Source organism: Cervus canadensis, chromosome 22 (assembly GCF_019320065.1).
Source record: "Cervus canadensis isolate Bull #8, Minnesota chromosome 22, ASM1932006v1, whole genome shotgun sequence".
Lineage (NCBI taxonomy): Eukaryota > Metazoa > Chordata > Mammalia > Artiodactyla > Cervidae > Cervus > Cervus canadensis.
In genome coordinates this window covers 51,537,041-51,562,300 of record NC_057407.1, presented here as the reverse complement: position 1 = coordinate 51,562,300, position 25,260 = coordinate 51,537,041, and the positions used below count along the sequence as shown (strand labels likewise).

The 25,260-nt window shown below is 42.5% G+C and overlaps 2 protein-coding genes across 3 annotated transcripts in view; one reads left to right on the top strand and one right to left on the bottom strand.

Annotated features, from left to right (window-relative positions):
• The window catches only part of SUSD5 (sushi domain containing 5), a 41,970-nt gene that overhangs the window by 14,276 nt on the left and 2,434 nt on the right, over positions 1-25,260 (bottom strand). Inside the window, exons 2-4 of the mRNA XM_043443491.1 lie at positions 17,042-17,219; positions 9,792-9,910; positions 698-886 (exon numbers count right to left, since the gene is read on the bottom strand). Of these exons, the coding sequence (XP_043299426.1) occupies positions 698-886; positions 9,792-9,910; positions 17,042-17,219 (486 nt within the window). The remainder of the gene's footprint in view (positions 1-697; positions 887-9,791; positions 9,911-17,041; positions 17,220-25,260) is intronic.
• Positions 883-25,260, top strand: part of FBXL2 (F-box and leucine rich repeat protein 2) — a 117,647-nt gene continuing 93,269 nt past the window's right edge. Inside the window, exon 1 of one of the 2 annotated variants that reach the window (XM_043443495.1) lies at positions 883-905. The gene's annotated coding sequence lies outside the window, so the exon portion shown is untranslated. The remainder of the gene's footprint in view (positions 906-25,260) is intronic. The other variant, XM_043443499.1, reaches the window with a different exon arrangement.

Genomic DNA, 25,260 nt, shown 5'->3' with positions numbered 1-25,260 from the left:
GATCTGCTGGACATCCTGACGACAAACTGCCCTATAAACTCAGTAGCATCATGGTGCTGGAGTCCTCCCTCTCTATAGCGCCAACTTCCGCTTGGTACTCAGATGTCATGGGGCATCAGGAAGGTGGCCCTGAAGGAGTCCTGGGGAGAGAGACCTGTGAGGTCAGGGAGCAATGCAGGGTCGGCATGAGGTCCATGGTGTAGGAGTCACAGGAGAAAGAAATTTAATTCGCTAGGAGAATTCCCAAGGGGCTGGGCAGGGGTGGGATGCAGAAGACTCACCCCCCCAGGTAAATGCTGATGAGGGAATGGGGAACGTCTCGGGGAGCCAGACCAGGTTTCGGGAGCTCTGCCCACCAGGAGTCTTTTTAGCCTCAGCTCTAATTTCATTCAGGCTTCCCTGCTGGCTCAGTGGTAAAGAATCTGCCTGCCAATGCAGGAGACTTGAGTTCGATCCTTGGGTTGGGAAGATCCCCTGGGGGAGGAAATGGCAACCCCCTCCAGTGTTCTTGCCTGGAGAATGGACACAGGAGCCTGGCAGGATACAGTCCATGGGGTCGAAAGAGTTGGACACGACTTTGCTACTAAACCACCACCACCGTATAATTTCAATCAGACACAAGGGGCAGCGCAGAGGGTAGAGCAAGGCAGCGGGGGAGCCATCCACACAGCGGTCATGGAGTTGCTTTCCCGCTTACCTTTCCCGCAGGCCTGGACCAGCCCGTACCACTCCCCGCAGCTGTTGCACAACAGGGTGAAGGCCGTTTCGCGGCGGCCAGTCACGTGGCCCGGGGCACACACATACAGCAACTCGTCGCCCATCTCCAAGCCAGTGCGGCCCTGCAGGATGGTGTGTGGGAACGAGGGCGGGTCTCCACACGGCTTCTCTGCGGACAAGGAAGCACAGTAAGTTTCCCCAAACTCTGCAGAACTTTTTCAGCCTGAGAGAAATAAAAAACTGAAAAAGCAACCCCTTCTTCCCTCACGGGTGCTGCCTGCACCCTAAACTGAGATTGCCTTCATCCTGGCATCCCCCACACCTGGTGGAGTGCCTGGCACAGATGAAGCACTCAATACTTGTTGACTGAATTGTGTGTGCTCCAATATAGCTTTGTGTTTCTAAACTGCCAGGCAACATGACCAGAGGCAGTGCCCAGCAGCAAGACCCTGATGATGACACTGCTACCGGCTTGGTTTTTACAAATGAATGCAGATACAGATATAAAGGGTTTCCCAGGGAGCACTAGTGGTAAAGAACACTTCTGCCAATGCGGAAGACTAAGAGGAGCAGATTCAACCCCTGGGTCGGGAAGATCTCCTGGAGTAGGAAACGGCAACCCATTCCGGTATTGTTGCCTGGGAAATCCCGTGGACAGAGGAGCCTGGCGGGCTGCAGTCCACGGGGCCGCAAAGACTCAGACATGACTTAGCGACTCAACAACATTTATACTACAGCACACACGAAGACAATTATATATGTTTATTGTGTCTGTGCATCTGTGTCTACGTGTGTGCATGTGTGTGCTTAGTCCTGTCTGACCCTTTGCGACCCCACGGACTGCAGCCTGCCAGGCTCCTCTGTCCATGGGATTTCCCAGGCAACAATACTGGAGTAGGTTGCCATGCCCTCCTCCAGGGGATCTGCCCAACCCAGAAATCAAACCCACGTCTCCTGCATTGGCAGGTGGATTCTCTACTGCTGAGCCACTGGGGAAGCCCATAAATGGGTTAGATCGATCACTGCAGATGGTGACTGCGGCCATGGAATTAAAAGATGCTTGCTCCTTGGGAGAAAAGCTATGACTAAACTAGACAGCATATTAAAAAGCAGAGACATTACTTTACCAACAAAGGTCCGTCTAGTCAAAGCTATGGTTTTTCCAATAATCATGTACTGGTGTGAGAGTTAGACTATAAAGAAAGCTGAGTGCCAAAGTATTGATGCCTTTGAACTGTGGTGTTACAGAAGACTCTTGAGAGTCCCTTGGACTGCAAGGAGAGCCAAGCAGTCCATCCTAAAGGAAATCAGTCCTGAATATTCATGGGAAGAACTGATGCTGAAGCTGAAACTGCAGTACTTTGGCCACCTGATGCAAAAAGCTGACTCACTGGAGAAGACCCTGATGCTGGGAAAGATTGAAGGTGGGAAGAGAAGGGGACGACAGAGGATGAGATGGTTGGATGGCATCACCGATGCAATGGACATGAGTTTGAGTAAACTCCAGGAGTTGGTGATGGATAGGGAAGCCTGGAATGCTGCAGTCCATGGGGTCGCAAAGAGTTGGACACAACTGAGCAACTAAACAACAAAGTTTTCAGCTAATTTGGGTAAGTATCAAGGACTGTGACGGCTGGATCGCATGGTAAAAGATGTTTAGCTTGGTGAGAACCTACCGAACTGTCTTCCAAAGTGGCTGTGTCAGTTTGCATTCCCATATCAGCAAGGAATGAGAGTTCTTGTTGCTCCACATCCTTGCCAGTGTCTGGTGTCATCAGTGTTCTGAATTTTGGCCATTCTACTAAACGTGTAGTTGTATATCATTGTTTCAATTTGCCTTTTCCTGATGACATGACATGGAGTAATTTTTCATATGCTTGCTTGCCATCTGTATATCTTCTTTAGTGAGGTATCTGTCTGGGTCTTTTGTGTATTTTTTAATATTTATTTTTATTTATCTGGCTGCACTGGGTTTGAGTTGTGGCATGTGGGATCCAGTTCCCTGACCAGGGATTGAACTCATGCCTCCTGCATTCGGAGCACTGAGTCTTAATCACTGGACCACAGGGAAATGTCTTTTGTGTATTTTGTAATTGAGTTGTTCATTTTTTAAATATTGCATTTCCAGAGTTCTTTGTATATTTTAGGGCTTCCTGGGTAGCTCATCTGGTAAAGAATCCACCTGCAATGCAGGAAACCTGGGTTCGATCCCTGGGTTGGGAAGATCCCCTGGAGAAGGGGAACAGCTACCCACTCCAGCATTCTGGCCTGGAGAATTCCAAGGACTGTATAGTCTATGGGGTCGCAAAGAGTCGGACATGAGTGAATGACTTTCACTTCACTTTGTATAATTTGCATGATAGTCTTTAGTAGATATGTCTTTTGCAAATAACTTCTGCAGTCTGTGGCTTGTCTTTTCATTCTCTTGATAGTCTTTTGCAAAGTATAAGTTTCTAATTTTAAGGGAGTCCAGCTTATCAATTATTTCTTTCATGGATTGTACCGTTGGTGTTGTATTGAAAAAGCCACCACCATACACATGGTCTCTAGGTTTTCACCTGTATTATCTTCTAAGATTTTGTAGTTTTGCATTTTACATTTAGGTCTATGATCCCGTTTGAGTTAAATTTTGTGAAGGGTGTAAGGTCTGGGTCTAGATTCTTTTCTTTTGCATGTGGATGTTCAGTTGTCCCAGCATCTATATTTAAAAGACTATTTTTGCTCCATTGTATAGCTTTTGCTCCTTTGTCAAAGATCAGTCAACTACGTTTATGTTAGTCTATTTCTGGGCTATTGATTTCCACCGATATTTGTCTTTTCTTTCACCAGTACCACACGGTATTTGCTTCTGCATCTTTATGCAAGTCTTGAAGTTGTCATGCAGTTCTTCAACCTTGTTCTTCTTCAAAAATGAGTGAGCTATTCTGGGTCTCTGTCTCTCCTTACGGATTACAAAATTAGTTTGTTCATATCCACAAAGTAACTTGCTTAGAATATGACTGAGGTTGCACTGAATCTATAGATCAAGCTGGGAATCCTAACTACGGTAGGATTATCTGGGCTGCCCTCTCAGCCTCCTCAGACTTGCCCAGCAGTCACTCGAGACCTCAGGGATGTTCCAAACCCAATTCATTCTCTGAAGCATTAGGACAAGGAGAGTGTGTCTCCCCAGAGCCACTGTTCTCTCCGCAAGGTCCTCTTCTAGCCCGTGCTCCAGCCATTCTCTGTGTGCAGTGTCCTCGTTGCCTTTCCCTAACCATAATCCCCATGAAATCCCACCTCAGGAAGTCTCCCTGATTATCCCCCTTTGTGTCAGTCAGCTCTTACTTGTCATCATACACTGTCAACTCCTTGAAGGTGAAGAAGTCCACTATCTCTCTCTGTCTGTCCATTCATCTTTCTCTCTAATTATCCACTCATCTATCCATCCATCCATCCACCCACCCATCCAGCTATCTACCTGTCATCTATCTATTCATCCATTCATCTATCTCTGTTCATCTATCCATCCATCCAACAATCCATCTATTTTCAGTTTATCCATTCATCTATCTACCTATCATCTATCTATTCATTTATCCATCCATTCACCTATCTCTATGTCCACTCAACCATCCATCCATCCATCCATCCTTCCAACAGTCTGTGTGTCTGTATATCTTTCTCTCTATTGAAAGCACCTGTAAGTCTGAGCGCTGCTTTGCATTACCCTAGACAAATAAATTAACAATTGGCCGGTGCCAATTGGTAACGAGTACAGGATTTTCCACACTCCCTTGGGAGACCCTAAACTGGATAAGTTCTATCAGTTGCTCAAAGTATTGCGATTTTTTGGTCTCAGTCTCCCATCACCGCTGGAGAATTTTCCCAAAGCCCACCTGGAGGCACAGCCCCTCCTGCAGGCAGACCTGGGAATTAGCTGTTCTCAAAACTTCTTTCTTGCCCTGAGAGGTGTCTGTCTGTCTGAAGACATAAAAGAGATTGTTCCATTTCTGTTTTTATGGGAAATACAGGCAGGAGTAGCGTGTGCAGGGGAGGGTGGAACACAGTACTAGGAGAATGAGGTGGGCTGGTTGAGAGAGCAGTCAGGCCAGCCCTAGCTTGGAGAGGGAGAAAGAGAAGCACACCCCAAGTAAGCCTTGGGGTGCAACAGGGAGAAGGCGAGAGGGGAGTTGAATCCTCCAGACCCCACACCGTTGACCCCACAAACAAGCTGCCAAGAGAAGCAAAGCCAGAGAACCCAAGTGGAGGCCGCTCATTTAATCAGCATCCAGTTGGTTAAAAATAACTTCCCTTATTAGTTTAAGTGAGATCACCACAGGGCTGGAAATTCACTGTCAGTGAAACACAAATACTAGAAGGAAACAGAAACATCTCCATTCATGGTGAGCTTTATTTCAAAAAAAGACACACAGGAGGAAGCCGCCTGCACATGCCACAGGCTCTATTTGCCTTCTGGGCTTGTGAGGCATGTGTCTGCCGTTTTTGGAGCGAGCACCCTTCATTCTCCCTGTCTTGCTGAGAAGAAGTGGCAGCCTAGGGCTAAGTGTTATGAAGCATCTTTAGGAAAAAGGCAACCTTTAGAGGTGATGCTGTACCCAGGGTCTGCTGAACCAGACCTCATGTGCACTCCCCAGGAGCCTCTTCTTGCTTCCCACCACCTTCCTTCAGCACACAGATTTCCCTTGTTTTGTTTTTTTGTTTGTTTTTAACTGCAGTATAGTTGACTTAAGCTGTGTTAGTTTCTGGTGTCCAGCCAAGTGATTCCATGATGTATACACACATATATATACAAACACACACATAGTAGTCTGTATATGCTAATAACCCCTAATTTACCCCCTCCCACCCCTCTTCCCCTTTGGTAACCATAGGTTTGTTTGCTGTGTCTCAGAATCTGTTTCTGTTTTGTAAATGAGTTTATTTGTATCAAAGTTTAGATTCCACATGTAAGTGATATCATATGGTATTCCTCTTTCTCTGTGTGACTTACCTCTCTTATTGACTGTCTACAATGTTCCAACTGGGGAAAAGTGGGGGGCCATGTGGGAGTGGTTTACATGCTCTTTCTAAAGGGCCAAAGGCAGAGGATCAGGGACAGAGCCCTCTGAGGAAAACTTGGGGGACCCACCCTGCTTTCCTGGAAAGCCCAAGAGACAACAGGCCTCTGACCCGTATCCCGCCTCAGCATGCAGCCCTGAGCCCCCTTCATCGCCCATCTGCAGCCTCCTCAGAGGTCAGGCCCTGTTGGAACAAGGTCCCAGATTTTCCCACCTAAGCCTCTCCCTGTTGGTCTGGAGGTGATGGGGGTGGGCAGGCTAGGCTCCAGAAAAATTGCCCTGGGGTGTGGGGCTCAAGCGCTGTGTTTCAAAGGTCCCCACACAGGGCTCACTCTGCTAAAGTGGCGTCAGTCCTCACATAAGCTGCCAGGCGTCCTGAATTTGCTTCAGTTTTGGTTTTTTTGGTTTTGCTTTGTTTTGTGCTTCCCTATCGTTTTTTTTTTGTTGTTGTTTGTTTGTTTTGGGAGAAGTACATAGACCTTTTGAGGGGAAATTTTCATTTACATGTAATCACAAAGTTACAGAAAAATTCTAAGAATAAGGAACTCCCATAAATGCTTTATCCAGATTTACTAATGTGTTTTCATTTTGTGCCATTTGCTTGATCATTCTCTGGATAGATATATATATAGATATCTATGTATAGAGAAATATATATCATACATACATACACACATGCATGTATGTGTAGGCTTTGTTGTTCAATTGCTAAGTCATGTCCAACTCTTTGTGACCCCATGGATTGCAGCATATCAGGCTCCTCTCTCCTCCACTGTCTCCTGGAGTTTGCTCAAATTCATGTACATTGAGTTGGTGACGCTATCTGTCTCACCCTCTGCTGCCCCCATCTCCTTCTGACTTCAATCTTTCCAGCATCAGAGTCTTTTCCATTGGGTCACCTCTTTGCACCAGGTGGCCAAAGTTGTGGAGCTTCAGCTATAGCATTAGTTCTCCTATGAATATTCAGGGTTGATTTCCTTTAGGGTTGACTGGTTTGATCTTCCTGCTGTCCAAGGGACTCTCAAGAGTCTTCTCCAGCACCGCAATTCAAAAGCATCCATTCTTCAGTGTTGAGCCTTCTTTATGGCCCAACTGTCACATCCATACATGACTACTGGAAAAACCATAGCTTTGACTATATGGACCTTGATCAGCAAAGTGATGTCTCTGCTTTTTAAGATGCTGTCTAGGTTTCTCATAGCTTTCCTTCCAAGGAGCAAGCATCTTTTTAATTTCATGGCTACATGGTTGTGTATGTATACATATACAAATATGTATATATGTGTATCTGTAATTCCTTTTTCAATGACTTGAGAATGATTTGTAGATGTGATGTCCCTTTGTCCCCAAAAACCTTAGTACACGTTTCCAAGAACAAGGATATTCTCTTGCATAACTGCAGTATAGTTACCAAAATTAGAGAACTTAAGCCCTGACACAATACTACTATCTAATTCATAATCCATATTCAGACTTCATCAATTATAGCTATTTCCGCTGATCCAGGATCAGCATCAGACTGCATTTTGCTGTCAAGTCTTTTTAGTCTATTTTAATTCAAAACAGTTGCCTAGCCCTTCTTTATCTTTCTTGTCCTTGACATTTTGGAAAGAGTGTAGGCCAGTCATTCTGTATGACGGTTCTCAATTTGAGTCTGGTTACTGTCTCTCCATGATCAGATTCAAGGTATGCGTTTTTGGCAGAAGCACTACTGCAATCAAGTTGTACTCCTCTGAGTGCAAGATATCAGGAGACACATCTCATCGGTTTGACAAGAACCCAGTTTTAGAGTCACGCTCATGGGTTTTAACTTGGTGCCCTATAAGATGTGAACAGATATCTCCAACCTCTGGCTTCTTCCTGCACTACAGCTGTGGACAGAGAGGCACACACTCACAGACACGCCACCTGTGAAGGCCTGTGAGGTGGAAGGCCCAGGATTTCCTTTTGGGATGGTGCGGAACACGTGGTTGGATGATCAGAGGCCCCCGTCACCCCAGTCAACAGCCAGCCAACGTCCAGGAGCAAGGCCCCCACCCAGCAGCCGATGGTGGACTCGTGAATGAGCCTGGCTGAGACCAGCAGAGAAACACAGACTGCTGTCTCTCCACCCCCCAAACAGTGAACTAAACAAGGGTTGTTGCTTTAAGCCACTACATTTATGGATGGTATGTTCCACAGCAAAGGATAGCAGATACCCCTTGTTCATCAGGGGAAAGAGCTCACACTCAGAAGCCCTGCATGTCCATTGAGATCACGAAGAAAGAAGGTCATGCTGGCTTTCTTTTAGCTCTGTCCTGTCTCCCTCAGAGAGCTGAACCTCTGCCTAGGTTTGAGATTCAAAGGATCATTTTCATTTACTTATGTGGTTTAAAAACAAACCGTGGTTGTTGTTCTCCCCACGCCTTTCCAGGGCACAGGCACGTCATTCAGTCACTTGAGTGCGATCAACAGATGCCATAGCGGCAGGGAAATCTACCACCAAGACACATCTAACAGGCACCAGCCGGGGCTGTAGGGTTCACTGTGGCTCCTTTTTTAAAAATACATATATGTATTTATTTATTTGGCTGCTCCAGGCCTTAGTTGCGGCACACAGGATCTTTAGTTTTGGCATGTGAACTCTTAGTTGTGGCATGTGGGATCTAGTTCCCTGACCAGGGATCCAACCAGGGCCCCCTGCATTGAGAGTGCTGAGTCTCAGCCACTGGACCACTAGGGAAATCCCCACTGTGGCTCTTTGCTTTGTCAACTCTTCTGACCCCCTTCCCTGAAGATTGGGATTTGGTGCCTCTGGGAGGCAGCCTGAGGGTTTGTATTTCTAATATGTTCATCTGGTATTGCTCACCATCAAAGAGTTTTGGGAAACTGCATTCGTGAAGTACTTCTCCAACTGGGTTATGTCTTATAACCATTGAGTGTGTGCGTGCATGCTAAGTCGCTTCAGTTGTATCTGACTCTATGTGAACTGTCAAGCTCCTCTATCCATGGGATTCTCCAGGCAAGAACACTGGAGTGAGTTGCCGTGTCCTCCTCCAGGGGATCTTCCTGACCCAGGGACTGAACCCACATCTCTTAACATCTCCTGCACTGCCAGGCAGGTTCTTTACCACTAGAGCCAGCTGGGAAGCCCTGGGGAAGCTTTAAAAAGCCTCAACATCCACAGCATTTTATCTGAATCTCCGGGGCTGGCACCCAGGCCTCAGTATTTCTTCAAACTTCCTAGATGAGAACACTGTGCAGCCAGGCAGGAGCTGTGGTGATGTCTGTGACTGATGAGGAAGCAGCTTGCTTTCTCCCGCTGTGCACGGACATTCCCTTTCAGTGGCATGAATTTCTGCCAGTGAAGGTGTACTTTTCCCAGGCCTCATGATACGCTGCCCTGGAGACTCCTTTATGGTTTTCTCCTCATCATTCAGCTGGTTTCCCATAAGAAAGTCGAATTTTCCTTTCTCAGAGCAGTTTCCTAAATCCTATAAATTTCCTTTCGGGAAAAAGTTTTTTTTTTTTTTTCTTTGTAGAAAAATTTCCACCATGAAGGCAGATTGAAGGGCAAGCAGTATCAGCAGCTGTAGCAGATGCTGTCGGGGGTCCACGGACAGGGGCTCTAGGTAGACATCTGTGCGTCTCTGATGGAGGTTGGCTTGCCTGTTGGAACGCTTTGCCTGAGCACACAGAAATCCAGAAGAGTCCGGGAATTTACACCTCCCGGAAGTAGCCCTTACCCAGTGACTGACAAAAGCAGTGGTATAAATAGCCCTGCTCTCTCTCTCCTGATCAGGAACCCCATGATGACCTGTGGTCACTGTCTCCAGAGAGCCCCTGCGGGGCCACGCCGGAGTTACTCCCCACCCACACCCACCTCCCAACCCGCTGGCTTTTCTTCAGAAGACTTCCTGATTCATGATGTTCAGTGAATCCTCATCGGAAAGCTGGCTTCTAATAGAACGCAACCTAAAGGCCAGCCCCCACGAGCACACCCTCCAAGACCTTTAGAGAGGCTCTGGCACTGACCTTCATCCTTCATACACAGCGCGTTGTATGTACCCCCAGGAACCGGGCTGCTTTCAACCCTCACATCGACAGCTCGCCTGTTTTGCTGTTCACCCCTCCCCTTGCTGCAGACGGTTGTCCTGAAACAGACAAGACAGTGGGTTAGGAGAGCTAACCAAAACCGGCAAAGAATTCTCCTCTGCCATCAGCCCTGAATCAGCAGATATTTTTCCGATTCAGGAGTTTTGGCTGAAAGTATCAATATTCTTCCCAGAGGTTCCTCTAAAAGCAGGAAGTTGTATGTGATGCTTGAGTTCAGGTCACATATATTGATTCAAGTTTCAGATAAAATACATGGCTGATCTCTTCCAGTATATGCTTGGCTTTTATTTCATAAAATTCTGCTCTTTATTTGTTCCCTTCTTTTGGGGGGATGGGTTTGTTTTGCTGTCCTTTTCAGATTTCTTAAGATAGATAGTTATTAGTTCCTGAACCTTCAGACTCTTTCCTTTTCTAACATAAGCATTTAATGTTTTTGTTAAAGCGTTTAAGGCATTTTCCTCCAGGTATAGCTCTAGTAGCATCCCATGAGTTTGGGTATGCTTTGTATGTGTGTGCACATATGTGTATGTATATACATATATATATACACACACACACACACATGTATATATATATTTTTTGGCCACACTGTGTGGCATGTAGAACCTTAGTTCCAAGAGGGATGGAACCCATGCCCCCTGGATTAGGAGCACAGAGTCTTAACAACTGCACTGCCAGAGAAGTCCCTGTTATATTTTAATATATTTCTACCTATTTCTACATGTATGTAAATTTCCATTATAATTTATTTTTGTCCCATGATTTGTTTAGGGGTATCACTTAAATCAACAAATAGAATTTTTTAAAATCCACCTGATAGTTCTTGTTTTCTTTTTCTTTTTTCATTTGTGCCATATGATGTAGACACGGCCCATCTATGTACTTCCCCACATAAATGAAAACACATGTTCATAGAAAAACTTGTACATAAATGTTCACAACAGGTTTATTTGTTACAGAGCCAAAATGGAAACAACACATGCCTATCAGGAAGTGAATGGATAAATAAACTGCAGCATACTTGATGCAATCAAGTATTATTTAGCCATAAAAAACAATGAACCATTAATAACATAAAATATAGATGAATATCAAAATAATTTTTGAGTGAAAGGAGTCAGAAAAAGAGCATATGCTGTATGACTCTATTTATATGAAATACAAATTAACCTCAGGTGTCAGAAAGCTGATCAGTGGCTATGTGGGCACAGAGGTGGATGAATGGGTGATGGAGGTAGAAAGGGACTTTAAAAAATTTTTTATTTATTCTTGGCTGCACTGGGTCTTTGTTACTGCATGCAGGCTTTCTCTAGTTGTGGAGAGTGGGGGCTACTCTCTATTTGCAATGCACAGGCTTCTTATTGCAGTGGCCTCTCTTGTTGTGGAGCACAGGCTCTTGAGAGCATGGACTTCAGTGGTTGCGGCATGTGGGCTCAGTAGTCGTGGCACACAGGCTTAGTTGCCCTGCAGCATATGGAATCTTCCTGGACCAGGAATTGAACCCATGTCTCCTGCATTGGCAGGCAGATTCTTAACCACAGGACCACCAGGGAAGTCCTGTATCTTTTTTAAAATTAGACTCCACATATGAGTGATATCACATGATTGTCTTCCTCTGTTGGACTTATTTTACTTAGTATGATCATTTCTAGGTCCACCCATATTGCTGCCAAAGGTACTGTTTCTTTTTTAAGACTGAGTGGTATTCCATTGCCTTTATGTACCAATTCTTTACCCATTCCTCTGTTGACAGACATTTAGATTGCATTCATGCCCTGACTATTGTGAACAGTGTTGCACTGAACATTGGGGTGTATGTGACTTTCAAATTATGGTTTTCTCTGGATATATGCCCAGGAGTGGGATTGCTAGATCATATGGAAGCTCTGTTTTTACTTTTTTTAAGGAACCTCCACACTCTTCTTCAGACTGGCTGTACTAATTTACATTCCCACCAATAGGTTAGGAGGTGATGGTCCTTGTTTTCTAATCAGAGCATCACATTTGCTTAATTTAATCACATATCTCTTTGAATTTAAATCTGCCATATTTCTATTAGTCCTGCCCATTCTTTCTTTCTCTCTTTTCTTTTCCAGATTTTGATTGTTTGAATTCCTTTTTAGCAATCTCTTCTTCTTCTGTATTGTTTTGGAAGCTACATGTCCTTTTACAATTCTTTTAGTGGTTGCTCCAGAGGTTATAACATGCTTCTTTGATTTATTAAAATTTAATATTTCTTTTACCCTCTTTCCCAACGACACAACTTAAAATACTATGTATTAACATATTTCAAACACTTCCTGACTTATATGCCATTTTTTAGTGTTTAGTATTACTGTTACTGCTTTATATAATTATAGATCTTCCTCAACTTACAATGGGGTTATATCCCCCAAAACTTTTAAAAAGTTGAAAATATGGTAAGTAAAAAATGCATGTAATACACATAGCCTACTGAACATCAGAGCTTAGCCTAGGCTACCTTAAACATGCTCTAGACACTTACATTAGCCTACAGTTGGGTAAGATCATCTAACAGTTTATTTTACAATAAAGCATTGAATGTCTCATGCAATTTATTGAATGCCATACTGAAAGTGAAAAAGCTGAATGGTCGTCTCACCACAGAATGGCTATAAGTGTATCAGTTTTTATTCTCATGATCGCATGGCTGACTGGGAGCTGCAGCTTACTGCCACTGCCCCGCATCACAAAAAAGTATCAGATAGTATCTCACTAGCCTAGAAAGAGATCAAAATTCACAACTTGAAGAACCATATCTATTGAAAGCATAATGCTTTCATGCCATCATAAAGTTAAAAAGTTGTAAGCTGAACCACCATAAGTCAGGGACCATCTGTATGTAATTTCAGTTCACCCCTATATTTACTTTTACCACTCAATTGTTTCTTGCGTCTCCAGTTGTCCACCTGCAATTGTTTCCCTCCTGCCAGAAGAACATGCTTCAGGGTTTCATTTAGTGCAGATCATATGTAATGAATTCTCTCACCTTTTGTCTGTCTGAAAATTCTTTATTTTACGTTTATTCTCTGAAGATATTTTCACTGGGTATAGAATTCCAGTTTGGTAATATTTTCTTTCAGCACTTTGAAGGCATCATTCAGTGGTCTTTGGGCTTTCACTGTCACTTTATTGTTGCTCCTTTGAAGGTACTCTTTCTTTTCCTTATTGCTTTTAACAGTTTTTCTTCATATTTGATTCTTACCAGTTTTACTATTTTGTTCCAAGTTATGAAACTCTTTATTTATCCTGATTGGGCTTCCCAGGGCTTCTTAAATCTGTGTGTGAGTAGTTTTCCACAGTTGTGGCTAAATCTCATATTACTTTTGCTTCATCTTATTTCTCTTCTCCTTTTAGAATTCCAATGACATGCATCTTCTTCGCTTTGTACTCTTTCTTCTGTACTTTCATCCCTTCTGTTCTTTATTCTGGACATTTTCTTCTAAAATATCTTCCAGTTCATTAATTTTCTCTTTGACTCTTAAAATCAGCTGTTAGATTTAGCTATTAATTTCTTAATTACAGCTTTTGTATTTTTCATTTCTGGAGTTTTTATTTGGTTATTTTTATAGTTTTCAGCCTTCTGCAAGATTCTCCTTTTGGTCCTTTGTAGTTTGAACATTTTAAAGAGTTATTTTAAAGTCTGCATCTACGAGTGTTAACATCTAGAATTTCTATTGGCTATTTTTATTATTGTTGCCTTGTCTCCCCAGTTCAGTTCAGTCACTCAGTCGTATCCAACTGTTTGTGACCCCATGGACTGCAGCACGCCAGGCTTCCTTGTCCATCACCAACTCCTGAAGTTTACTCAAACTCAAGTCCATTGAGTCGGTGATGCCATCCAAACACCTCATCTTCTGTTGTCCCCTTCTCTTCCCGCCTTCAATCTTTCCCAGCATCAGGGTCTTTTCAAATGAGTCAGTTCTTCTTCAGGTGGCCAAAGTATTGGAGTTTCAGCTTCAGCATCAGTCCTTCCAATGAATATTAGGGGCTGATTTCCATTAGGATGGACTGGTTGGATCTCCTTGCAGTCCAAGGGACTGTGAAGAGTCTTCTCCAACACCACAGTTCAGAAGCATCAAATCTTCAGCACTCAGCTTTCCTTATGGTCCAACTCTCACATCCATACATGACTACTGGAAAAACCATAGCTCTGACTAGATGGACCTTTGTTGGCAAAGTAATGTCTCTGCTTTTTAATATGCTGTCTAGGTTGGTCATAGTGTTTCTTCCAAGGAGCAAGTGTCTTTTAATTTCATGGCTGCAGTCACCATCTTCAGTGATTTTGGAGCCCCCCAAAATAAAGTTTGTCACTGTTTCCACTGTATGCTCATCTATTTGCCATGAAATGATGGGACCAGATGCCATGATTTTAGTTTTATGAATGTTGAGTTTTAAGCCAACTTTTTCACTCTCCTCTTTTACTTTCATCAAGAGGCTCTTTAGTTCTTCACTTTCTGCCATAAGGGTGGTGTTATCTGCATATCTGAGGTTATTGATATTTCTCCTGGAAGTCTTGATTCCTGCTTGTGCTTCTTCCAGCCCAGCGTTTCTCATGATGTACCCTGCATATAACTTAAATAAGCAGGGTGACAATATACAGCCTTGATGTACTCCTTTTCCTATTTGGAACCAGCCTGTTGTTCCATGTCCAGTTCTAACTGTTGCTTCCTGACCTGCACACAGATTTCTCAGGAGGTAAGTAAAGTGGTCTGGTATTCCTATCTTCCTATCTCTTAAAGAATTTTCCACAGTTTGTTGTGATCCACACAGCCAAAGGCTTTGGCATAGGCAATAATGCAGAAGTAGATGTTTTTATCGAACTCTCTTGCTTTTTCTGTGACCCAGCGGATGTTGGCAGTTTGTTCTTTGGTTCCTCTGCCTTTTCTAAATCCAGCTTGAACATCTGAAAGTTCACAGTTCATGTACTGTTGAAGCCTGGCTTGGAGAATTTTGAGCGTACTTTGCTAGCGTGTGAGATGAGTGTAATTGCGCAGTAGTTTGAGCATTCTTTGGCATTGCCTTTCTTTGGGATTGGAATGAAAACTGACCCCATGTGACTGGTGCCTCCCCATGTGACTGATTATTTTATACTATGTGACAAGTCTTTTATTTGCTAACATAGTTTGTAGAAATAATCTAGGATAATATTATTTTCCTCTAAAGAAATTTTTAAAAATTATTTATTTATTTTATTTGGCTGCACCGAGTCTTAGTTGTGACGTGAGATCGTTGATTTTCATTGTGGTATGCAGGATTTTTTATTTTATTAGTTGCAGCATCTGGGGTCTAGTTCTTTGACCAGGGATTGAACCTGAGGGTCCCACATTAGGTGCGTGGAATCCTAGCCACGGGACCACCAGGGAAGTCCTTGCACTGTGCATTTAATAGTCAGTTTTTGGTGGGGAGGGGAGATGGACCCACAGTGAAATGTACTACTAATGATTAGATACTTCTTGGTTCCAGAAATATTAACATGGAAAACTATTTTAATATGTCATTTAGTAAATATATCAAATAAGCGTGTTTACTGTATAAAGAAATATCATCTAAGCAAGGTAGAGATCCACTATGTAATATGTTTTAATACATTACAGCAAACCCTCAGAAGATAAATCTTTCCAATGACTTAGTTTCGATTTGTAATGCCTAGGAGACCTAAGCCTGGCTCCAAGCTGGCTCTTTAGAATCTCTGAATACCTTGATTATCTGATTCATTGATAGTAACAGAGTTATTAAAAGTATCCATACTTAACTACACTAGGGAAACACGTATTATCACTGGTCATATTTTGTTGATTTAGGACCTTGGAAGTCAAATATGAGGCAGAGAGAGTCACAATTCCAGAGTCACTGAAAAGTTTTGGAGGTAGTTTCATTTGTTCTCTTTGTTCAATTGCTGCTTCACCTTTGGGGATGTGAATCAGCATGGTTGTGTATGTTTTCTGTGGCTATTTCCCAGCCAGACATCTTCAGGGTCAAGTAGTTCTTGGAGCCCATTTGTTCTCTCACATTCCTGTGGCATGAAGGAAAAAGTGGAATGGCTCCTGCCCTCTCTGTCTATGACTAATAAACAGAGCAGTTAGCAGCACTAATGGGATGTTTTCTCCTAGCCAGCCACAGAATTATTTCTCCACAAGGATTCCAAGGGTCAGGAATTCAGATAGGGCACAATGGGAAAGGCTTGTCTCTGCTATATAATGTCTAAGGCTGATCTGGGGAGACTCATCTAAGGCTGGGCTGGCTCACTCAATAGCTGGGGGTTGGAATCACCCGGAGGCAGTTAATGCTTGCTAGTGGTTGGGAAATCAGTTGGGGCTATTGGTGAAAGTGCACACACAGGGCATTTCCATGTGGCCCAGGCTTCCTAGGACTTCTCAGTGGTAGCATCTCAAAAGTAAGTGTCCCCAGAAACCGGAGAGTGGCTTTTTCCGACCTAGCCTCAGAGTATCACTCCCGCTGTGTTCTCCTGGTCGAGGCAATTCTACGCTGTCCCTCATTCAAGGGTAGAGGACACTGGGACTTCCCTGGCAATCCAGTGGTTAAGACCCTGTGCTTCTCCTGCTGGAGGCAAGGGTTTGATCCCTGGGTGGGGAATGAAGATCCCACAGGTCACACGGTGAGGCCAAAAAAATAAGGAGTAATATAAAAACAAACAAAATACAAAGGGAAAGGACATTGACCGCATTTCTCAATGGGAGTAATGTGAAAGAATTTGTAATTATATTCTAAAACCCCCATGCCATGCTCCTCTTTTCTCATGGATGCAGATGAACCTCCACAGAGAAAAGGAGATAAAGAGCATACGTCAGACAGTTAAGGGTCATTAACTCTGAGGTAGGGAAGAAGAGAGAAACTCACTTTGTGCTTTGTATATATGAATTATCTGAAATCTTTATGAGCATGTATTATTTTTGTAACCTAAAAGGCAATTCAAAATAACAAAGCAAGGGGGAAAAGACTGCAACAGAACTCCAGAAATATGTTTTTATATGAGAACTCAAACCAAAAAATATACTGCAAGCCACAGCCCACTGCACTCTGTCTATCCTGGTGCCTCAATAGAACGATGACTGAGCCACCAAATCAGCCCTGATGGGGCAGTGGGGTAGGTTGGGAGGAGAGTGCCCCCCGCTGGCCTGACTTACCCCAGGGTGCCATCCGCCAGCCAGCCCGTGGTGCACACCGCTAAGGCGCAGTCCTGGACCACCTTCCGCAGCTCATCTGCAGACACCAGGTGAGCACCCCTGTTCCTGCAGGAAAGCCGCGCGGCCTCCAGTGCCAGGCCCCGAGAGCCGTTCTGAGACTCCAGCACGAAGAGCTTCCCTGTGTGAGGACAAGCACAGACACAGGCTGATTCCAGGATCCCAGGGAATTTAACCTCAGCAGACGCCCCCCGGGGCAAACACCTGTCAGGACTGTGGTCTCTCCCACTTGCTCAAAGACTGAAGCGCAGCAACTACCACAGTGCACTCATCCCTGGGACCAACTGATGACAGTTATAATTTTTTACTCTTAAAAAAAAAAAAATCAACTATCTGTTCTGGCATGTTTATCTGGATAAGTCCTTCAAATCTTCCATTTAAAAAGATGCTTAGCGGCATTATTTACAATGCTTGGCAATTTCCTTGCCAAGACAAGGAAACATCCTAACTGTGTATCAGTAGATGAATGGATAGAGAGATATACACAACGGAAAACTATTCATCCATAAAAAAGAATGAAAGTTTGCCATTTGCAGCAACATGGATGGACTTCAAGAGCATTATGAGAAGGGAAATATGTCAGACAAAGACAGATACTGTACAATATCACTTAAATGTGGAATCTAAGAAATACAACAATAGTGAATATAACAACAAAGAAGCAGACTCACAGATACAGAGAACAAAGTAGTAGGGGGAATGAAAAGGGGAGGGGAAATCCGGGGGTGGGGGAGGTACAAACTGCTGACTGTAAGACAGGCTCAAGGATGTGTTGCACAACACAGGGAATATAGCCAGTATTTTGTAATATTTGTAAATGGAAGACCAGGGACTGCAGCACTCCAGGCTTCCTTGTCCATCACCAACTCCCGGAGCTTGCTCAAACTCACGTCCATCCAGTCAGGGATGCCATTCAACCATCTCATCCTCTGTCATCCCCTTCATCCACCTTGAATTTTTCCCAACATCAGGGTCTTTTCTGATGAGTCAGTTATTCACATCAGGTGGTCAAAGTATTGGAGTTTCAGCTTCAGCATCAGTCCTTCCAATGAATATTCGGGACTGATTTCCTTTAGGATGGACTGGTTGGATCTCCTTGCAGTCCAAAGGACTCTCAAGAGTCTTCTCCAACACCACAGCTCAAAAGCATCAATTCTTGGGTGCTCAGTTTTCTTTATAGTCCAACTCTCACATCCATACATGACTACTGGGAAAACTACAGCTTTGACTAGACGGACCTTTGTCAGCATAGTAACATCCCTACTTTTTAATATGCTGTCTAGGTTGGTCATAGTGTTTCTTCCAAGGAGCAAGTGTCTTTTAATTTCATGGCTGCAGTCACCATCTGCAGTGATTTTGGAGCCCAAGAAAATACAATCTCTCACTGTTTCCACTGTTTCCCCATCTATTTGCCATGAAGTGATGGGACCATATGCCATGATCTTAATTTTTTGAATGTTGAGTTTTAAGCCAACTTTTTCACTTTCCTCTTTCACTTTCGTCAAGAGGCTCTTTAGTTCTTCTTCACTTTCTGCCATAAGGGTGGTGTCTTCTGCGTATCTGAGGTTATTGATATTTCTCCCAGCAATCTTGATTCCAGCTTGTGCTTCATCCAGCCCAGCATTTCACATGATGTACTCTGTATATAAGTTAAATAAGCAGGGTGACAATATACAGCCTTGATGTACTTCTATCCCAATTTGAAACCAGTCTGTTGTTCCATGTCTGGTTCTAACTGTTGCATCTTTTTTTTATTTTTATTTTTTCATTTATTTTTATTAGTTGGAGGCTAATTACTTTACAGTATTAACTGTTGCTTTTTGACCTGCATACAGATTTCTCAGGAGGCAGGTCAGGTGGTCTGGTATTCGTCTCTTGAAGAATTTTCCAGTTTGTTGTGATCCACACAGTCAAAGGCTTTGGTGTAGTCAATAAAGCAGAAGTAGATTTTTTTCTTGAACTCTCTTGTTTTTTCTATGATCCAATGGATGTTGGCAATTTGATCTCTGCTTCCTCTGCATTTTCTAAATCCAGCTTGAAGATCTGGAAGTTCTCGGTTCACATACTGTTGAGGCCTTGCTTGAAGGATTTTGAGGATTACTTTACTAGCATGTGAGATGAGTGCAATTGTGTGGTAGTTTGAACATTCTTTGGCATCGCCGTTCTTTGGGATTGGAATGAAAACTGACCTTTTCCAGTCCTGTGGCTACTGCAGAGTTAACTTTGCAGGTATATTGAGTGCAGCACTTTAACAGCATCATATTTTAGGATTTGAAATAGCTCAGCTGAAATTCCATCACCTTCAATAGCTATGTTTGTAGTAGTGCTTCCTAAGGCCCACTTGACTTCACTTTCCAGGATGTCTGGACAAAACGTTTCTGACAAAATGTGGTCCACTGGAGAAGGGAATGCAAACCACTTCAGTATTCTTGCCTTGAGAACCTCATGAACAGTATGAACAGGCAAAAAGATATGACACTGAAATATGAACTCCCCAGGTCGGTAGGTGCCCAATATGCTACTGGAGAAGAGTGTAGACCTAACTCCAGAAAGAATGAAGAGACAGAGCCAAAGCGAAAACAACGCCCAGTTGTGGATGTGACTGGTGATGGAAGTAAAGTCAGATGCTGTAAAGAATAATACTACAAAGGAACCTGGAAAGTTAAGTCCATGAGTCAAGGTAAATTGGAAGTGGTCAAGCAGGAGATGGCAAGAGTGAACATTGACATTTTAGGAATCAGTGAACTAAAATGGACTGGAATGGGCGAATTTTATTCAGATGACCATTATATCTACTACTACAGGTAAGAATCCCTTAGAAGAAATGGAGTAGCCCTCATAGTCAACAAAAGAGTCTGAAATTAAGTACTTGGGTGCAATCTCAAAAACAACAGAATGATCTCTGTTCATTTCCAAGGCAAACCATTCAATATCACAGTAACCCAAGTCTATGCCTCAACCAGTAATGCTGAAAAAGCTGAATAGTTCTATGAAGACCTACAAGACCTTCTAGAACTAACACCCCCCAAAAGATGTCCTTTTCATTAATAGTGGACTGGAATGCAAAAGTAGGAAGTTTACAGATACCTGGAGTAACAGGCAAGTTTGGCCGTGGAGTACAAAATGAAGCAGGACAAAGGCTAACAGAGTTTTGCGAAGAGAACGCACTGGTCATAGCAAATGCCCTCTTAGAACAACACAAGAGAAGACTCTACACATGGACATCACCAGATGGTCAATACAGAAATCAGATTGATTATATTCTTTGCAGCCGAAGATGGAGAAGCTTTATAGAGTCAGCAAAAACAAGACCAGGAGCTGACTGTGGCTCAGATCATGAACTCCTTATTGCAAAATTCAGACTTAAATTGAAGAAAGTAGGGAAAACCACTAGACCATTCAGGTATGACCTTAATTAAATCCCTTACAATTATACAGTGGAAGTGACAGATTCAAGGGATTAGATCTGATAGAGTGCTTGAAGAACTATGGACGGAGGTTTGTGACATTGTACAAGAGGCAGTGATCAAGACCATCCCCCCAAAAAAGAAAAAGAAGTGCAAAAAGGCAAAATGGTTGTCTGAGGAGGTCTTACACATAGCTGAGAAAAGAAGAGAAGTTAAAGGCAAAGAAGAAAAGGAAAGATACACCCATCTGATTGCAGAGTTCCAAAGAATAGCAAGGGGAGGTAACAAAACCTTCCTCAGTGATCAGTGCAGAGAAACAGAGGAAAACAATAGAATGGGAAAGACTAGAGATCTCTCAAGAAAATCAGAGATACCAAGGGAACATTTCATGCAAAGATGGGCACAATAAAGGACAGAAATTGTATGGACCTAACAGAAGCAGAAGATATTAAGAAGAGGTGGCAAGAATACACAGAAGAACTGTACAAAAAAGATCTTCACGACCCAGATAACCGTGATGGTGTGACCACTAACCTGTAAATGGAAAGTAACCTTCAAAATTGTATAAAAATTAAAACACTGAAAAAGAATAGATAAAAAGGCATTTTACAAACCCCGTATGCTAAGGCTCAGCGTCCTAGGTTCCCCTGGGCTGGGTCACTTGGTGTCCGAGGCCCTGATTCAGCCTCAGCTCTGCCTCCCTCTGCTGCCCTGCCCTGGAGTGTGGCTTCACACCCAGCAGGTCGCTTCCCTCCTCTCTCAGGACATCATTACTTCCCACGATGAGCGCGCTTGTGTAGCTGCATTTCTCCCCACCAGACAAGACAGCAGTGGCCTCGTCTCTTGCACCCTGGCTGCCGGCACTCCATCAATCTATGGGCAAGAAACCTCAAGAAACATAGGAGAGATGGGTGGAATAGGACGTGAACTCAGGGAGAGCAAAAGAGTCTAAAAGCAAAAGGCAGCTTTGGGCAAGAAAACCATGTTGCAGGGGGGAGTGCTGGGGTCCCCAGCAACCTCTTGAAGGGACCAAGTAGGGACCCTGTTTTAAGGTAAAAGCAGGGGAGAAAAAGCCCACCTAAAATGTCACATTTCACGTCTGTCAGCAAAATTAACATAAAATATTGATTTTAATCAAATAAGAACCTTAACTGTCATCTACTGCAAAATTGTTACCACAAACACAGTAATCTTCCCAGCTTTGGAGCCAAAAGCTATAATAAAAAAAATGCAAAAACTTTTCGCAATAAACATACCTGAAGGTGACTGGAGTTCCTTCAGACATGGTGCCAGTGTGCAGAAAATGACCTGAATAACTGTATTAATACTTGGTAGTCCTACCTGAAGAAGCAAGCATGCACCCTCAAGACACTTTTGTATTAATAGCATTTGTGTATCTGGGGAAAAAACAGCTATGAAATTAGACACGGGTTTTTTGATGGTCAAACCCCGGAGATAAAAGTGAAAGCCAAGGGTTCCCATGATGTAAGAAACCTGCTAGACATCTTTTCCCTCCTCCAGCACGTCCCTGCTACATGCACACGTGAGTCTGAGAGTCTGAAACGTTGAACTCTCAAGATAAAAGAGTGGACAAGGGTAAACCATATCCCCTCCCCTCATTCTGAAGACTGTCGGATGAGTCATCTTGGTGCTAGGAACCCAAATGCTAATCTTTGCTGAGATCTGTAGTCCTAACAAAAAATGGATGTCTAAAATACGTCAAGCCATGGATGTAGCCTAAAGTGGCCTGAGACTACCATTTACCCAGACACCTCATAGGAACAAATCGGGGCGGGGAAACACCTTTATCTTATGCTATAGGAAATCCCATGCAAACACTTTTTTCAAAGGCAATGACCACCAAAGCAAAACACAGCGAAGAGTACAAGGAAACGAAGCACTATGAGTAAGAAGCAACAGATACAGCACGTAACAGACGCTGACCTAAAAATAAGTCCAATGCTGGTACTAACAATCGTCAATGACGATTACTATATTTAGAGAAATAACAAATTTGAAAATATCTGCAAAGAACAGGAAGCTATAAAAAGTTACTAAGCTGACTTGAAAAAGAACAAAATAGGAAATCTAGAATTTTTTTTTTAAATGATAAAATTAAAATGTAATAAATGTTTTTGACTGCATATCAGACACATTTGAACAAAGAACTTATCCTTGAAAAAGAAATCAGAAGACATCATCCAAAATGTAGTAAAATGACCAAAAAGATGGAAAATATTAATATTACTCAGCTGTAAAAAAGAATGAAATAATGCCATTTGCAGCAACATGGATGAACCTAGAGATGGTCATACTGAGCGAAGTGAGTCAGGGAAAGACAAATGTCTTATGATGTCACTTACATGTGGAATTTAAGACGTGATATAAATGAACTTATTTACAGAACAAAAATAGACTCACAGACACAGAAAACGAACTTATATGGTTACCAAAGAGGATGAGGGGGGAGACGAATCAGGAGTTTGGGATTAATGTATATGCACTACTATATATAAAACAGATTATCAACAAGGACCTACTATGTAACACAGGGAGCTATATTCAACATATTGTAATAACCTATAATGGAAAAGACTATTAAAAAGTGAATCACTTTGCTCTATACCTGAAACTAACACAACATTGTAAACTAACTATACTTCAGTTTAAAAAGTGGTTAGAATATAAAAACTGAAAAATAGAACAGCAGAGAGCAACACCTCCCAACTTTGTCCTTGAGGTCACCATTGCCCTAATGCCAAAACCAGACAGAAGACACAAGAAAAGAAAATTATAGGCCATTATCTCTCATAGACACAAAAATCCTCAACAAAAATACCAGCAAAGCAAGTCCAGCAGAATTAAAAAAAAAAAAAAGAATTATACACTGTGACTAAGTTGGATCTATCCCAGGAATACAAGGTTGACTTATACCCCCAAATCAATTAATATAATACAATTTATCAATAGAATAAAAGACAAAAACTACACGATCATCTCAATAGATGCAGAAAGGCACTTGACAAAATTCAATACCTTTTCATGATAAAAAGGATTCAACAAACTAGGAATGAAGAGGAATTTCTTCAATCTGATAAAAGCATCTACAAAAATCCCATAGCTAACATTACACTTGATGGCGAAATGCTGAATACCTTCTACTATGATCCTTGTCAACAAGGATTATCCACTCTTGCCACGTCTATTCAACATTGTACTGGCAGTTCTCTCCAAGGCAATTAGGCAAGAAAATGAAATAAAAAGCATCCAGATTGGAAAAAAGAAAAATATATCTGCAAATGACATAATCTTGGAATGTAGAAAATCCTAAAGAATCCACTAAAAAACTACTAGAACTAGTTCAGTATTTATACTTCAATGAATCTGTGGAGAAACTAAAGTAGGTCATCTTGCTATAAAATCTTTCCCTAGGATTCCATTTATACACATCCTTTCACAAACCATCTTGACATGGATGACTCACATTTTTCTCTTCAGTCCAGACCCTTTCTGTTCACCCCAGCCTTCTCTTCACCTCCAGCCTCTCTCACCTGGACAAGTGAAATACCATCCTGTATGGTCTCTCCACATCCGTCTTGCCCTGGTCCTATCCATTCTTCCTACTCTCAGGATGAGTTTCTCAAAATGCAAACCTGATCAGTCACTCTACTACTAGAAGCCATTCAATGGTTTCCTTTCCATTTTGGGATTAAAACAAAACTTGGCCACATGTCAGTTCTCCTAGCATCATCTTAAACTACTTCCACCTTGGACTCTGGACTCCAGAACTGTTTCTTATCACATGTCCCATTTTCTCAGTGACTCACAGTTTCTTTATACATCATTTTCTATTTAGATCCCTTTCCTTCCCGCCTTTGCCTGGTCAGTTCTTGCTCATCTTTCAGATCCTCCTACACCAAATGAAAAATCTCCTAATACATGCTGTCATAGTACTTCCGTCCTTTAATCTTATCAGAACTGCAATTTCACATTTTGTTCACATAATTATTTGCTTAATGCATCTCTTCCCCCACTGGATTTTTTTTTTTTTTTCTTTTGCTGGGCCACGGCTTAGTTGCAGCATGTGGAATCTTTCAGCTGCAGCATGAGGGATCTTTAGTTGCACTACGTGGGATCTAGTTCCCTGACGAGGGATTGAACCTGGGACCCTGCAATGGGAGCATGGAGTCTTGGCCACCAGGGAAGTCCCTCCCCTATTGGATTTTAAGCTCCCTGGTAACAAGGACCTTTTTCTCCTTGCCATTCTATCCTCAATAGCAAGGGCAGTAACCTATATGGTAGATACTCAAATTATCTGTTAAATGAATGATCTTTTCCTGCAATCATTACCCAAACACAGTTAATTTGCATCCAGTTAATGAGAAGATTTTTTCAGTTTCAAAAGTATTTTAAAATTACAGTAGCAGGTCTCTTTTATGTATAAGATACATATCTAATTAGTCCAATGGCAAACTAAATGTTTGTCATTTGAGTTTGACTTATTTTTTAATAGGTCTATGGAATTTTTAATAACTTCAAATTCTCTCTTCAAATGTCCTAACACATCAGTTTAGCTGCACATTTCATCTTCCTCCTTCCATCACTGTAGAACACAAATCCCCTAAGTGTGAAAAGTGGTGGTAGTTAAGCATATATTTAGTAAAGAAAAGATTCCTTTCATAAATAGATTCTAATTCTTCAATGGCTCTATTATAAAAGTTGGAGCTCAGCAAATGGAGTTTCTTGAAAGCAAAG